General features: G+C 38.5%; 1 protein-coding gene across 1 annotated transcript; it reads right to left on the bottom strand.

Moving 5' to 3' along the window:
- Nucleotides 1–55: 55 nt before the first annotated feature.
- LOC132770167 (lipase member M-like) lies at nt 56–13667 on the bottom strand. The gene is made up of 10 exons (XM_060767051.2): nt 13583–13667; nt 10537–10650; nt 9474–9591; nt 6637–6835; nt 6412–6521; nt 5353–5489; nt 4221–4367; nt 3621–3692; nt 1889–1954; nt 56–745 (listed from the first exon to the last, which is right to left on the bottom strand). The coding sequence occupies exons 2-10, from the start codon at nt 10639–10641 to the stop codon at nt 512–514; spliced, it is 1188 nt and encodes a 395-aa protein (XP_060623034.2). The 5' UTR covers nt 10642–10650; nt 13583–13667; the 3' UTR covers nt 56–511.
- Nucleotides 13668–17751: the final 4084 nt, after the last annotated feature.

Below are 17751 nucleotides of genomic sequence, written 5' to 3'. Positions count from 1 at the left end.
GAGATAAAAGGAGATGCAACATCCCAGAAATGAGAAGATGGGAAGCCAACAACAACAACAACAATTTTTATTGATTAGCCAGTTGGCCTTATCAAAAACAAACAGTGCAAACACAACATACAACATATGTCTGGTCCTCTTAAAATAGAGTACAAATATATAGGAATTTATCAACTTAAAACCAATGTAGCTTAGCCGTAGATATATGCCAACAACTTACCCCTTTCTTGCTACCCCAAAACTCTACCCCCCTACTTTCCCCCCATTCATTACCCCACACTCCCTTTCCTTCCCATACCACTTTTTAACCTTCCCTAGACTTTCCGCCTTGGTTACTTTTTAAGTAAACTGAAAACTTCTCAATAAAGATATTTTAAAAAATAATTCTGTGCTTCAAATCAAAATATATTTTAAGCATATTAAAATGGTATTGGAATGTCTATATCCCACCCTCCATCCTCCTTTGTAAAACAACAACAATACAATAGACCTGGAGATGGAAATTATAGTTCTAAGGATGTAGGCTGATCAGTTCAATGAGTGGTTTGTAAAGTCTCTCAGGGGCATCAAGACCCCAAAGGAAATCAAAATGAGTCCAGTTAGATAAGTTGTTTTCATAGACCACATTCTGAAGGCGACACATTAAAGTTTTGACATTATCAGGATCAGCAAACAAGTCCTTTTCACCAAACCATACAGTAGTTGGGACTCTCATAAGGTGTAGGTTATATGATGGAGGCTCAGTCTAGAAAAAAAGAGAAAGAAATTGAGGTGTTTTCTAAATTTATTTATTTATTTACTTTATTTATATACCGCTTTTCTCAGCCCTCAGGTGACTCAAAGCGGTGAACAACATTGATACAAAGCATCACGAGAACAACATCGATACAAAACATCACGAGACAAGTATAAGGCATTTAAAAACAATTTAACCTGGAAAATTGTTTTTTTAAAGCACCTTAAAAGATTTTAACTTTTTTTCCAATTACTTTATCTTTATGGCCAAAGTCTTGAATGGATCTATTAAATCAATTGTTGAATTTGGAGGTGACATTGAAATAAATCCAATTGATTAAGTGAATCTACTCAACTTAGATCTATGAATAGGTTCAAGTTTTAATTTTCTCTTAGGCAACAGAGAAATATCACAAGCAGTTTTTCAGATTCCTAAAGGAATGTAGGCATTTTTCGAACTTATGTCCTAGCCTACTAAAAGCAATTATTTTTAAAAAATTGCATAGCAAGTGGCATCACATCTGGAAAAAAAAAAGCTATCAAAACTGGACAATGCTGAATCATTTATTTGAGATGTAACTTTGATCTGTACAGAACTCCATCGTGCACCAAATTCAATTGCTCACTTTTGGGCAAGTTTAGATGGTCAGCTGGTAGCTCTTTAGATGTCTTTGGACTACAGTCTAGCCAATGATGATGAATGATGAGTGTTGCAACTCAGCAATATTGCTAATTTCTAATATGGAAACTATTAGACAACTCATTACTAATATGGAAACTACGGAGTCCCCGGTGGCGCAGTGGGTTAAACCCCTGTGCCGGCAGGACTGAAGACCACAGGTCACAGGTTCGAATCCGGGGAGAGGCAGATGAGCTCCCTCTATCAGCTCCAGCTCCTCATGCGGGGACATGAGAGAAGCCTCCCACAAGGATGATAAAAACATCAAATCATCTGGGTGATCCCTGGGCAACGTCCTTGCAGACGGCCAATTCTCTCACACCAGAAGTGACTTGCAGTTTCTCAGGTCACTCCTGACACATACAAAAAAATATGGAAACTGTAATTTGGCATATTTATTTGTTTAGGTAGAGCTTCCTTCACCACTGAGATGGGGCTAATTGAAATCTTTTATATGTTGCATAAATATCTTACCTGGTTGTATTTCTCCATGTTTCCATTTCCATAATCAAAAGCTCTGAATTTTCCTGTTTTGTATATCTAGTAATGGAGGAAGGAGAATAAGTTCTTAACAACTGTGAACAATTACAACCTATTGTGAATCACCATTTCATTAAACCCAACCCTCTAATAATGTTCTTCCACATTTTAGTGATTAATATGAGCTTTAATTCCACTTTTCTGTCCCGCTCCTATTGCATTCTAATTCTGCTGCCAAACAAGGGGTGTACCTAAATGCGTTTTTTATTAAACTCTATACCTGTTTACTTACTATTTGTTTTAAAATGCAGACAGCATCATAATTCCTATAAGGTTTTACCAGTTTCTCACTCAGGGCCCATCCAGACAAGCCCATATCTCAAGACCTGACTCAGATTTATCTCAGGTGTTCAAATGATGTGTCAAGTAAACTCGAATTAATCAGGAATAAACTGGGATTTCCCAGTTTACTCCGAATTAATTAAACACCTAGAAAGATCCGGACCTTAATCCAAAGTTTGGATCTTTCCAGGTGTGGGTCCTGGTATCGCTGTGTGAATTGACTCTTGGGACTGCTTTTCTGGGGGGTCAATCCACACAGCAATCCCAGTTCTTAGATGTAGATTAAGTGATAGGTTATGATATTATTTAATTTTGGGGTATAATTTTGGCTGTGGATATTGTTTGTTGGGGACATGGTTGTGTGTTTTATGTTTCTTATTTATGAAGTGGATCTGTCATTAAATGTTCACCATCTTTTGTTGTGAATCCACCCTGAGTCCCCTCAGGGAGAGAGGATGGAATATAATTTTATTATTATTATTATTATTATTATTATTATTATTATTATTATATCATTGAGCTCAAAGAGCCCAAAGGAGCGGGGTGGCATCCCCACCCTCCCAGCCCCCCATTTCCCCCCCAAACTTATGTGAGGATTCTGGTTGTAGCTTCAGGACCCTCCAGAGAAAGCATCTGGTGCATGAAAATGATGCTTCATGAGGTGGGTGAGAGGGGGGAAATCCCTCTTCCCCTCCCCACCTCCTGGCACATCATTTTCGTACATCAGGAGCTTTCCATGGATGGGCCTGATCATACAGTCAGGGCCCTCATTTAGGTTTGGGGGGGGGGGAATGGGGGACTGGCTCTGTGCCCTCCCGTGTCAACCTTTAGAAAAGCCCAGGATTCTGGGAGAGTGTGGGCCTCAATGCCAGGAATAACTGGGATAAAATATTCCAGTTTCTCCTGGGATTAAGGGCAGTGCAGAAAGGCACTCAGTTGCCAAGTCATCTAAAGCAAAATTTCAGGATCACTATTCATTATATTTATCTGTTTAATGCATCTTCATTCACTGGGGGCTCCAACTGATGCAAAATGTATTATCATATTAAATATGTAACTAAATGCTAATTAAAATTCTCTAAAACTACTCCCTAACATAGCTCTAAAACTAAATACAAATACAGCTACATTAGGGATCTTGTGTTTGGGAATTAAAGACATTTACATTGTACAATTATGCAAAGGCTCAATGCTATGGAATAATTAGAGTTGTAGTTTTACATGATATTTAGCATTATCTGCCAAAGAGTGCTAGTACACCACCAAGCTGCAAATCCCAGGATTCTATACCATTGCACCATGACCGTTAAAATGGCATCAAACTAGACACTGTCTATATTTGAAAACTGCAATGACCACATCTTGACATTTTCCAATACTTTACCTGTCCCCAATGAAGTAAATCTTGAACAGATGTTGAATCCGGAAAATGAGACATGTAGACATCAATGCGACTCTACAAAAGACAATTCAGACAGCTAATTTTTATGGGGGAGGGGGGTTCTTCTTCATACCCTTTCTTAAAACACTGGGGACAAATCCCAGAGGTTCTGCTTGTGATGAATAATAGTATTGTTTTGGTTATGAAGAGACTCGTATTTGGTACTTGAGACTGCTTTTAGGAGAAGTTGGAAACTCCTTTTGTATTGAACATCAAATTTCTGTTGGCTGGTTGATCGAATTCCAGGGATCTTGGGGACAAAATCCCAGCACTGGATGGAGTTACATTCATGGGAGAGGCCATAGAACAGTGATTTCCATCAGAGGTAAATTTGGGTGTTTTATCATTGAATGTACAAAGCACAGTTTAATTCTATGAATATCTACAAAGGGAGCAACACAAATAGAACTTCCTGGGCTATAACAGACCACTGTAAAGCTTGCTGATAATTAAACACCCTCTTATCTCAGCTCATGAAATGACCATTGGGCATTTAAGTATTTAAATCTGAAATAGCAAAAATACAATTAACTTAATACTTACCATGTTTAGGTTTGTCTCAGCAGATCCCCCAAGAAATGAGAGGCTCCAAGAGCAGAAATTCTTGAAAACTTTATTGCTGCATATATTATTAAGGAATTTTCTCTTAATCTCACTTCTCAGGGAGAAATCCCTTTTGCCCAAGAAAAACTGCAAACATACAACATTATATATAATTAAGTCAGTAGGAAATATGTAAGTCCATGGAAAACAGTTGATGCAAATCTGACTGATGTGATAGATTCTAATTCTGCTGCTGCTGGAAGCCTATCTCAATAATAGAATGGTGTCCTGAGATGGGTTTTAAGCAACTGATTTTAAAGTGGATATAAGTGATTTTAATGTTTGTATATATTTATGGTTTTATGTGCCGGCATTGAATGTTTGCCGTATATATGTTGTCCTCTGTCCTAAGTCCCCTGCGGGGTGAGAAGGGTGAAATATAAATGTATTAAATAAATAAGTAAATAAATATAACATGCCCTGTCTAAGATTCAATGCAACTTGTGAATGTAATACTTTTAGAGCATACAGAAGATCAAAGTATGAATAGAACTGAATCATTGTAAAAAAAACCAATTTAAACTAAACAATGAATAATAATAAAGACGAAATTTAATAAAAGGCAATCACTTAAAAACTCTTTCTCTAAAACCATGATCAAAACCCTATCAGGATTTTTAAGAATCTTTACCTACTGCTGGAACATGCCAACATGCCTTGTCCCACCCCTACCACATGATGGGGAAGGAGGGAGAACATGCGGGGTGCCATGAGCTGCCCTGCACGCCTTCCCTTTTTCCACGGTCCCAGGGGCCATATGAAGAGGTAGTTATCAGAAATCCCAGAACATGAACACTCATACCATGTAAAGTGACAACCATAGAGTTACAAGCAACACAGCAAAATTCAGTGAAATATACACTAAAAGGATATCCATATTTTCATCTACATCTTAGTTTGTGTAGTGTAAAGTAGGTTGGACAAATATGGACGTTAAATTTTCAAACATTGAGCAATGACATTATGTATATGCATGTTTGAATTAGTTCTAAGATGGCAACATATCTCGGGGCGGGGGGAGAATAAAATATTTAAAATTATCAACACACTTTTAATGACATAAATGAAATACCTTTATGATTTTATCAGGCAAGAACATCAGTTTGACAAAAGGACTTGGAGAATTCTTGAGGGTACTTAATGGAGCTAAGGCATGAAACATTCTTATGTTTTCAGCCACACGTGGCATAGATGAAAATGCAATTAAACCTAAAAATAGAAAACATAAAACAGGTTACAGAATTCTCATTTTCTCAGGTTTTCTTATTAACTCTAAAATGTTGAATAGAGAAAGGTTAATACTAGAAATTGGATTGTCCTCTTGGTCCAAGTAACTTGACTAGATGACATAACTGGATTAGTGGGACTCATCCTTTCCACAAGCTCCCCTCTTCTGATTTCATCCAGACACACTTTCTCCTTGATATCCAATCTATCACCTTTTGGTGAAAGAAGATGCACTGCATTCTCTGAAGCCCCCTCTCCTGCTTGTGGTCCCCATATGAAAAGTGGGTATAGAGACCAGATATTGTAGCAGATTGATTATTTTTCCCCTCATCTCTTGGTGATTAAAATGAAATTCCCCTATATGGAGCTTACCAGCCCAGTTGGAAAGCAAGAAAGAGGTGAATTGAGGCCTATATTGAGCAAGACCAGAATCATGCAAAATCCTCAAGTTGATTTCCATAGAAAACAATATTTGATATGCAGAAAATGCTATTTTCTGTCTAGGAAATAATAGTTTTGTGAAGAAATGCTGTTTTCTGCATAGAAAATTTTGTTTCCTGTGCAGAAAATTCTGCTTCCTTGGCAAAACAACCATATTTTAAGACTGCATAAATTAAGTCCCAAATTAGTTTTCAAAGGCTTCACAGTGAAAGAAAGAAAATTATTAACTTACTTTCTTTCTTTCTTTCTTTCTTTCTTTCTTTCTTTCTTCAGAAAGACATTAGTGAAACATTATGCCCCCAACTCCAAATCAATATCAATTGGAATTGCATATCAGAAGAGATGTATCCAGCTTTTATCCAGATTCACTAGGCTTTCAATTATATTTTAATCTCACAACTGTACATGCTGCATCCACATTTTATTGTGCTCTGTTAATTCCACAGTAATATCTTTAACATACCTTGAGTAGCACCCTGAGAAAACCCAACAAAATGAATCTTAGGGGCTCCAGTTTTTCCCACAATAAAATAAATTATTGCTGGGAGGTCATATTTAGCCATTTCTTCAAAACTGAAACAGAAAGAATAATTTGCTGTTGTTATTAGTTACAGTTGTTGACTCTCTTTTTATGTAGTACACAACACTGATTTTTTCAATGGTTTCTATGCATTTAATTTTCATTTACCTGTATTTGGAATATTGTTCCTGGTCAGCTGATACATTTTGATGCTTTCTACACCAGGAGTTGCCCCTATTATTCCCTATCCAGACGTCATGCCCTGCATCTGCCAGCATGAACCCGAGACTGTTGTTTTCCATATTTTTAATCCAACTGCTTCCCTCCAAAGCAAAGCCATGCTGCAAAAGCACAACTGGTTTTCTATCTGCAAAAAGATAGTCACAAAAATTTCTATAAAACGATATCCTGATTTATTTATTTGAATGCCAAATGAATTTGAGAGAAAGTCTGATATAAATTTTAAAAATGATAGTTGAGTATTTGGTACCTCAAGCATCCTTTACTTACTTACTTACTTACTTATTTGTTTATTTATATTGCTGACACAGGTAGAATAATATCACAATCCATCACCATTTTCAAATTTTAAAGTACACGTTGACTACATATTACATATTGTTTTCATAGTGTTCTTATCAATTCCACCTTTATCTCCCACTTGTGTCTATTGATTTTACTCCCCTCACCTCCTCCCCCTACTCTCTGGGAATAGTACTTGTCTTCATTAAAATATTTATTTAATTGAACAATTGTGTAAAGAGAATGGTCCAGCTCTTTATATCTTTTGTTTCCTTCGATTTTTTCTAACAGTCTCCCCCATTTCTGAACCCAGATCTTCTTGATTCAGCATGCTTTGTATTTGGCTTTTCTTTCAGAGATGTAGTCCTGAAGCATATAATCTGCTAGGTCAGTGGTTCTCAACCTGTGGGTCCCCAGGTGTTTTGGCCTACAACTCCCAGAAATCCCATCCAGTTTACCAGCTGTTGGGATTTCTGGGAGTTGAAGGCCAAAACATCTGGGGACCCACAGGTTGAGAACCACTGTGCTAGGTAATCATACCATTTTTTAACTTCCCACTTTCTATAGTCTTTCCACCCCAAGGCCACAGTTGCTTGGGTGGCAACTATCATGTATTTTATAATTTCCCCCCAAGCTCTGATGTTTTCATTTTGTCTAATTTCTGGGTGAAAAATTCTTTTTTTATTCAAAACCAATTTATGCCCTATTAATTCTTCCATTCTTTACCTTATTATAAAAATCTTGTACTCTGTCAAGTATCTCAAGTATCTTATAATAATCGCATCAAGGTTTAGCTCCATCTAATTTAAACATTTCTATATGTGGCTTATTTCCTAAACAGGTCTCAATTTTGAAGTACCTTTGGTATCTTTTTATCACCATGGGCCACAACACAGAGTTAGAAGTAGATAGAAATATTAAAATACATTAGTCTTAAAGATTAATGTTCTTGGCATAGCCAACAAAGTCAAATACACATTCATTTCCCCTTTCTGCACCCAGACATTGAAGTATCTGTTCCTTAATTATACATCTAATGAGGCTATGATGCACAATGTAGTTTGTGTCAATGTATGGAAGATGTATGGCAAGAATATGTGAAGAATGTGAATGTGGGCTCCAAGAAGGAAGGCATCTGTGAAAGAAAGCCTGATACTTGGCAGCAAACATCTACTTCTTGGGAAATCTTTAATTGCTACTGTTCAAAGCTCTTCATGCTCTTGCAATACTTTGTGTAATTCCTGTTAGCTCATACAGCCAACTTTGGCAATATTTCTCAACACCCTTCTGCTTTTGAAAAACAAACTCTGCATGTTTAAATTACATGACCCTAGTGAAAAATTACAAAACTGATATTATTTTTTAAATAAAAATATGCGCACATGAGCATGCAACACAGGCCCGTAGCCAGGATTTTGATTCGGGAGGGGCTGAGTTTGATTCGGGGGGGGGGGGGCTGAGTCTGAGTGATAGAGGGTCTACCCTAGCAAACCTTTTGTATCGTTACCCCAATACTCCCATGCATATGGGATATATTGAGCATGGTGATCAGATCATGATATGAATAAACATAACAGTTTAAATAATGTACCAGTAAGGCCTTCTCGCAGACCACCATGAGAATTTGGGGGGGGGGGGGAGGGGGCTGAAGCCGCTCAGCCCCCCCCCCCCCACGCTACATGCCTAATGCAACAGTAAAAATGTGCATTAACTGAAAATAAATACTCTTTGATGAGGGAAATTTGTTAAAATGTAGAAAATGTGTACACAGAGAGAATGCAGCCCAAAATATGCATTTATTTTTATTAATGGTAAGAATTCACTATGACATTTGCATTTTTGGAAGTGCATTTAAGTCTCCAGGAAACAAAACCGATCAGTTGCACAACATCCACATTCAACAAAGGCATAAATTACTGCACAAAGAAGCCAATGGGGTAACTGATAAACAATAGAACGTCTGCATAATAGAAATGGGTGTGCAATGGGGACTGATGCACAAAGGGTCATTGGCTATAACAATGGTTCTCAACCTATGTGTCCCCAAGTATTTTGGCCTACAACTCCCAGAAATCCCAGCCGGTTTACCAGCTGTTAGTATTTCTGGGAGTTGAAGGCCAAAACACTTGGGGACACATAGGTTGAGAACCACTGGGCAAGAAAGTGCCAGTGCACATCAGTCCTTTCTTCCTGGTGCCTTCATTTGTATTTTCACAATTCTTTAACACCACTACTAGGAAGTTAAGTATGTAAAAATGAACAATTGTGGAGAGTAGCTTTTTAAGAAAGCTTCTTGCATCACAATATTGAACTACAGAAGAAATCAAACTCACAGATTTCTACACGCCATCAGGCCTATGTACACTCTATCATACAGTGATGCATGCTGGCTGATTTTCTAGGTAACTGATGCAAAGCAAATGTTTCTCACACATCTCCTGTGAATTAAGGAGATTTCCAGTTCCCATAGTGTTTTCACTCACATGTGTTCCAAGGTTCTCTTCTGCCATAAGGAATTCTGTTGATACTGAGGATATAACCATCTGGTGTTACTACTTCATATTCTTCAGCTGGATATCCCCTGTGGCGGATGATCTCACTCTGTTGAGTGATACATACATGTAATTCCATTATGTTTTTATCTCGCATGTAAATTAGTGCTTTAATAGATTAATTGATTTTATATTATGTACATAATGATGATGATGATGATGATGATGATGATGATGATGATGATGCTTTATTTATACCCCACCATCATCTTCCCAAGGGGACTCGGGGCGGCTTACATGAGGCCAAGCCCAACAGTACAGCAAAGCAAATATACAACATAAAATACAAACAGTAAAATAAAATCGAAATTAATAATAATAATAATAATAATAATAATAATAATAATACAAAAAAAGTATAAATAAACACACCAACTATAAGGTCACAGTAATTGGGCAGGGCGAGTTGCAAGGATTAAAAGTTTAAAACACTGGGTAAACAGGCCATGCAGTGTATCTCGACAGGGGATCAGAGGGATGAAAGTGAGATATAATTGCACTAGTAGATAGGCTAAAGTGCTTCCGAGGACATGCACATCCATTAGGTTGGGTGTCTATACCCTGCCAGACTCAGTAAAACAAAACATCCTTGGGACAAAAGTTAAGATTGGAGGAAGGTCCACCTTAATTGTGTTCTTTTTTTCCTTCACAGGTTATTCCAGGAGTTCTTATAAATAAATAGGTCAGAAAATGGCCCTTTAGATCTATTTTACTTGTGTCTGGGCTCTTTATTTCATGGTGAGATTTGCAGGGAATCATTCTGGCCTATGTGTTGGTCTCTACTCCAGGGGAGGAGTGGAGTAAGAGCGTATGTATATGTGAATGTGGAGTGAAATGTAATATCCCCTTTGTTTGTGTACCCCTATAGAGTCTGTGTGTCTACTTTCTTTCTCTATATTGCTCCGTGGTATACTCTGTCTCATTGTGAATGAAATTTAAAAAACCCTTTTAAATGCTTTTTTAGTACTTAAAAAGTATTTATGACACAACTTACTATATTCATGTATACTTCAGGATTCACAGTTCCATTTTGGGGCTCTCGTTCTTTTGAAGATAAAATTCCTTGGATTGTACACACCACCAGAAAAACAAGCCACATGTTGAATCTCTATTTGAAAAAAAAATGTATTAATTAGTATTGTGTGCATAATCGTTTCCTAGATGGAGAACCAATAAGGTAGGAAAGAATAATTAAATGAACAGATACACATAAACCTATTCAAATACTACGGTGTCTTCTGCTAAAAGTATGCCAATAAATGTTTTAACATGGAAGCATATCCATTAGTAATATTTTTAAAACCACCTTATTTATTAATTATGGTCTTGTATCTGATTATTTAGAACTAAGATCCATCAAATCCAAATATGTATTTAATGGATCTTTATTTACAAATATGATAAATATTTACAAATATGGTAAATAAAATAAATGACTTGATTTCTGAGATGTTCTCCAAATTAAGTGTACCTTTTGCCCCAATATTCCTTTCAAATCTCTAGTTCACTTTAAATATTTGGGGAACATGCAGCATTCAAATTACTGAAATAAAATCAAACCATAAAACAGAAATAAAATCAAAATATAAAGTTTACAATAAGATTGAGCCAAACAATATGAAATCGTAATAGTTCCTTCCCCAGGAAAACAAAACAAAACATTGGATAGCCAAAGTGGATGATTGGTATCTGTTTTTCCGTTCAAAGCTATAATTGATAAAATTGAATGGACAAATCTGTAATTTCACTGTCTTTCACATCTCAGTTATTATAATTATCAAGTTCTTTCCATTACTGTGTAAACTTTGGAAAGTTACTTAAACCAAACTAAGCAAACCCATCTTCGGGTGGTGCAGTGGGTTAAACCCCTGTGCCGGCTGAACTAAAGACTGACAGGTGGCAGGTTCAAATCCAGGGAGAGGCAGATGAGCTCCCTCTATCAACTCCAGCTCCTCATGCGGAGATATGGGAGAAGCCTCGCACAAGGATGATAAAAACATCAAATCATCCAGGCATCCCCTGGGCAATGTCCTTGCAGCTGGCCAATTCTCTCACACCAGAAGCAACTTGCAGTTTCTCAAGTTGCTCCTGACATGACAAAAAAAACAACCTTCCTACTAATATCACAATGATTCTGGCAAGTTTTAACTTTTTTGCACAGTATAACCCATCTGGCAAATTGGAAAAAAAATATGCACAATCTCTTCTCACGGAAAGTCATGGACTTCCAAAGAAAATCTGACTATAGTTTGAGCATTCCTTTTCTGGCATTCTGGAATACTGGCTGAAATTGTGACCCCCTTTGTTTATGATAGTTCAATGAGTACAGATTTTGATTTGTGCACACAATTATTGAAAATATTGTATGAAATTGCCTTCAGGATATGTGCATAAGAAATATGTGAAACATAAATATATTTTCCATTTAGACTTGAATCCCATCTGCACGATCCCTTATTATGAACATTTGTATATGTGGAAATGCAAGTACTCCAAAATCCAAAACACTTCTGGTCCCAAGATTTTGGATAATCTGTACCACTGAAACCATCTGCCAACTCCACTTCTCCCAATGAGTATGTGTTAGACGTTCATGTGAATGAGTTCTCAATGCACAAAGACACTCCCATGGATACTTCTTACACTTGAGACAGAACCGTTAATGCAGTGACTCTCAGAAATCCCCAATCATTCTCTGGATGAACAACCATGCCTAAGCATGAGTTCTCTGAAGGCACACAGGGACACATGCAGAGCTCAAGAAGGAAGGAACCTCTTCTATACATCTCAACCCGTGGCTCTCAGAAATCCCAGCTAGTTTTCCAGCTTTTAGGATTTCTAGGAGTTGAAGGCCAAAATATCTGGGGACCCACAGGTTGAGATGTATAGAAGAGGTTCCTTCCTTCTTGAGCTCTGCATGTGTCCCTGTGTGCCTACAGAGAATTCATGCTCAGGCATGGTTGTGCATCCAGAGAGTGACTGGGGAGAGTCTATATGAACCACCTCACTAAAGGTTGCTCCTGTGGTAAAAAAAAACCTTTTAAATATAGGCAGTTCCTGAGTTACAAACATCCAACTTACAAATGACTCGTAGTTACGAACTAGAATGAGACAATAGGAAGTGAGAGGAAATCTATCTCTAGGAAGGGAAATTCATACCTGGAAGAGTTATCATGGGTAAAAGGTGTGTCAGCTTAAGCTTTATCGCCAATCCTTGTTTCCATGACGAGCCCAAATGTTCAAAATCCAATTGTTGCAGAGACAGAAAGTGAAGTGAAATCTTCTGAACGGGGCCACAGGCAGCAAAACAAATGTTACAGGGGTGTGAACTATCTAAACTATGGATAGTTTACTATGCTATCCAAAGCTAAGGTAAAATGTTTGACTCTGGGGGTTGGTGCTCATCTCCATTTCTAAGCCAAAGACCTGGCGTTGTCCATAGACACCTCCAAGGTCATGTGGCCAGCATGACTGCATGGAGCACCATTACCTGCCCGCTAGAGCGACATTTATTGATCTACTTACATTTGCATGTTTTCAAACTGCTAGGTTGGCAGAAGCTGGAGCTAACAGTGGGAGCTCACCCCACTCCCTGGATTCAAACTGCTGACCTTTCAGTCAGCAAGTTCAGCAGCTCTATAGTTAACCCGCTGCACCACGAGGACTCCATATTTGGGTGGAGCTACACTTTAAAATGTACCTGTTCAGCTTAATAACAAACCTACAGAACCTATCTTGTTGGCAACTTGGGAACTGTCTGTGCTTGGGGAAAAAAGGTACAATTTTGTCATCTTACAACCCAAATTAAAAAAAGAATACATCTTATCAAACAAGAAATAAGCATTCTGTCAATTAAATATAGCAAATCAGCCCTTTAAACAAAAATAAGCATTTGCAACACAGGCATCCACAGGCACCAAACCAACAGTAAAGTAGCTGGGAGAGATTCACACATTATTTCAGTGACAGCAATACAATTTGTAGGGATTGTCCTCAGCAGCAAATGTGCAAATGTTCATTAATGAAACACAAGGAATTACCAGAATCCTCTTGTTCCCACTGGAGGAGAGTGAGTGCGGAAGAGTTAGTTGCTCTAGGCCAGGCAGAAACTTTAGGAAGAATGAGAAAAAGGTCCTCTACTCATTTTCCTATACTCATACCTCTTTATATATAGATGTATCTGTCATAGACACCCGCTCTTTCTCAGTGCCTTAACATATTATTAGCATAGGGAGTGTTCTCCACTGGTGACATTCTTTCTTTGTTTTTTCTTCCATAGAATTTCAGCTATACCAGCTGGGACTTCCTGTCAATTTGGGTTTTATAATAAAATCTTTTAACACTGATGCTTATTAAAGCTGTTGGATTAGTGAATAAAATGGGTGTGGAGAGCCAGATCTCAAAGGACATATAATGCAAGACGTTCTGTGTAACTGACCTGAAGAGGAACTTTCAGCTGTTTCAGATAATCACATTGAAGTAAAAGTATGTCTTCTGTATAAATCAGTTGCATCAGATGAGAAACTAAAGGAGGAGGACTGATACCCTGGAAACTAATTGCCTAGAACTGCAGATCACCAGGATTTCAGTTTTGTTTGCAATTTTTTATAATCTGGTGGTGAGAGTCAGACTCATTACCTCTTAGGATGCCAGAAGAATTAGTTTCTCAGTGATATAATAATGGGACAATGCATTCTATGTAAAGTCCTATTTATTTATTTATTTATTTATTTCATATAAAAAGCATTGCATAAATTAGTATAAAACCGATAAAAATAGAAGGCGCTCAGGTGGCTAAATATCTTTTGGCCAAAAACAGGCAGCAGCAATGGCATTGACTGTAGCCTCCAACAATTCTTCCTCTGTACATGAGGCAGGGCATAGTAGACAAGCATACCAATCCTTGATGGGGAGTTGTCTGTTCTGCTCCACAATCACACAAGGTGTGGGATTCTTTTAGGTAGTACCATTTTGCCAGGTTGTCTTTTGATCTGCCCACTCCGCTTCTGAATATGTTCAGGGACTTCCAAGTTGCTCATTCTTGGTTTGCCCCTGGAGGAAGACCCTTGTGGTGGGCCATCCAGTTGGGATTTCCTGGTTTAGCTGCCCAGAGGGATAGCGTTGCTGTTGCTGGGGGGGGGGGGGCACTAACAGGAATGGTAGTTCTCATAAAGCTTTTCCTTGATTTGAGTTTACTAGGAGGAGGCTGGTAGCCATGTAGTGGGTGGCTTTCACAGTGTCCAACCTTATTTCTCTCACATTTCTCTAAAGTCCAATGACATGGGTTATTGTCTGTACCCAAGTCTATGAGATATGAACTTGTTCTAACTAACTGCCCAATCAAGTCTCAAATTCACTACTAACTCCCAGACTTAATATTTTGTGGATTATAGTTCACTTTATTATATGCATGAAATGTTTTCCTCAATTGGTAACTATTAGGGGTGTGCATGATATCGTTTGGTGTACTGTATTTGGAGGGTTTAGATGATCCCTGCTGAATCCCCAATAGTGGGCCTTAGCCGATATGGATCACAGCACCCAGATAGTTTGGGCTAATGGGGTTGAGCAACATTCTACCTAAGGCAGAAGCGGTAGCCTTTCAAATCAGGCACATTGTGGTTCCTTCTCTTCTTTCTTCCCAGGCAGCCTTCTCCACCCCTTCCCAAAGCCCCCCCCCTCCAGTGCCCACTTGAAGCAAATGGGAACTTGCTTTACCAGCAGCACTGTGTGGTTTGGGCATTTAAGAAGCCTGTGTGCTCCCTCCCAGGGCATGATGGGAGTTGAGGTATTTCTCTCTGTGTGTTTCTCACTTTCTTTCTCCGCCAATCCGAGGCCTGATGAGTGTCCATTCTCCTCTATTCTTGTGGCATGAGTCCCCACTTGTGATTTTTTTTTAAAAAAAGATGTTATAGTATATATATATTTTAAAAATCCCCAAAATCAGTGGGTTAGTGCAATATTCTGAAACTTGGCAGGCCTGCAATTGTAAATTTGCCCTACAACTGAGGCAAGATTGATGCTTATAGGCCTGAAACTGACAGAGAAACAAGTTTCTAATGTTCCCCCATTGGCGCCAATGGACCAAATAATGCAGAAATGAAAAAGTAAGCCCCCCCCCCCCCAACCCTGATTTTGGGAATTTTCCAGTTAATGGGATGGGGGGGGGCATTCTGTAGTGGTGGGCATACACAGGAAGAGGAGGAGAAGTCTCGTCCACTGTGGTCAGTTCTCTTTCTGGTTTGCTGTGTATTACCGATCCACTCCATATCGTCTTTCCTTAGCTCACACGATAGAGAGGCACCAGATATGCAGAAAGGGGGAAAGAGCTGGAATCTGCATAGTAAGTGGTATGGTGGATGGAACTGCTCCCCCCACCTCCAAGACCACAGCATAGGTACCCCTATTCACTCCCAGCAGAAATATTCACTTTTCCCACTTTCATGTGGGAGCTGCACCCCTAACTCCCACGAAGGTGGAAGGACAACTTAATTTCTCATGTTTGGACCACTTTTAGTTATATTATTTACACATAGCTAATTAAGAGGGAGCAATCTACAGGAATGTTCAATTACTTATTATTTTAGTGAACTATCTCCCTACTGTGTTTTTTCTCGATGCACAGTACTGATCAACTGCCCTATTTTTATTCACCCTGCATATACCTTCCACCACCTACTCAATTTAGAAGAATACTAGAAGGATTTTTAAAATAAGAAATAATTATAAACTCTGTTATAAGAGATTGGGAAGGAGTTTTATTCAAGAATACTTTATGGTACCCAATGTTTTCATGGTGCCAAAGCGTTTGTCTTCATCCCTGACTGGCTCTCCCTACCAATTTCAGTCTCCACAAATGTGATGCAGGAAATTCTTGCAGCTCCCAGTCTCTTCTGAAGAAAGAAACAGCTCTAGTTTCTATCCCTGTGGCAGTTTCTATCCCATCCTATGCTGTGATAAAACCATCTATTGTCCATACCCAACCTACGTAAGGTGGAGAGAGGATAAGAATAAGCAAGCCACCAATCAAAATCAAATTACAGAAGACACAGCAGATAATAAAAGGGTGCCAGCATTGCCAGTTCCACGCCTTCCTGTGGAATGTGAACTCTACAAACATATCTGTGGGATTTGCAATACATATGGAGGTGACTACATTTTCTTGCCTATTTAAAAATTTTCCTAAAGAAAAAATATATACTTGTGATATATAGCACTGGCCCTTGACTAAACAGTGCTCTGGACGAGGATTGGCTTTGGTATCTCCTTTTATTTCCTCAGGCCCCTTCTACACTGCCATATAATCCAGATTATCAAAGCAGATAATCCATATTATCTGCTTTGAACTATATGAGTCTACACTATAATCCAGTTCAAAGCAAATGATCTGGATATTATATGGCAGTGTATAAAAAGACCGCCTTGAAGTAGTAAGCAATGAACATTTCCTCCCCTAAATTTAACAATGACAAATTTTTAGACTAGCAAAGCCCTATGTAGATGCAAATCTGTAAGACTGTACCTGTATTTCCTAGCTGTCCCCTAACACACATTGCTGTGGCCCAGTCTGTGTATATGTGTTTTGTGTGTCTATATATGTGTGCATATATTTGTGTATATGTGCATATTTGTGGTTTTGCACATGCGTTGTAATATAGGGTTTTTTTGCTTTTACAATCTCTTTCGCTGTGTTTTTTAGTGTTTTTATGAGTGATGATCACTCATCAACTTGATAGGTTTGTTTTTTTGTCATGTCAGGAGCGACTTGAGAAACTGCAAGTCGCTTCGGGTGTGAGAGAATTGGCCGTCTGCAAGGACGTTGCCCAGGGGACACCCGGATGATTTGATGTTTTTATCATCCTTGTGGAAGGCTTCTCTCAAGTCCCCGCATGAAGAGTTGGAGTTGATAGAAGGAGCTCATCCACCTCTCCCCGGATTTGAACCTGCGACCTGTCGGTCTTCAGTCCTGTCGGCACAGGGGTTTAACCACTGCGCCTCCGGGTGCTCTGGCTTGATAGGTGTCAAATCGTCTAGTGGTTTTTGAGTTATGTTAATCCCACAAACAAACATTACATTTTTATTTATATAGATTTATTTATTTACAGTATTTCTGTCCTGCCTTTCTCTGCCCGAAGGTCACTCAAGGCGGCCTTTCAAACAGACAGAACAGTAATAAACAGAGAGAAAAATAATACACACAATACACAAC

This window comes from Anolis sagrei, chromosome 3 (genome assembly GCF_037176765.1).
Source record: "Anolis sagrei isolate rAnoSag1 chromosome 3, rAnoSag1.mat, whole genome shotgun sequence".
Classification (NCBI taxonomy): domain Eukaryota; kingdom Metazoa; phylum Chordata; class Lepidosauria; order Squamata; family Dactyloidae; genus Anolis; species Anolis sagrei.
This window is presented reverse-complemented; position numbering and strand designations above follow the sequence as displayed.

Excerpts from the sequence above, each read along its gene's own strand:
- LOC132770167 (XM_060767051.2), bottom strand. The coding sequence starts at position 10,641 with ATGTGGCTTGTTTTTCTGGTGGTGTGTACAATCCAAGGAATTTTATCT. Across the intron at positions 5,490-6,411 it reads TTCTCAGGGTGCTACTCAAG|GTTTAATTGCATTTTCATCT; the intron begins GTATGTTAAAGA and ends TTCTATTTTTAG. Across the intron at positions 3,693-4,220 it reads CTGAGACAAACCTAAACATG|AGTCGCATTGATGTCTACAT; the intron begins GTAAGTATTAAG and ends TGTCTTTTGTAG.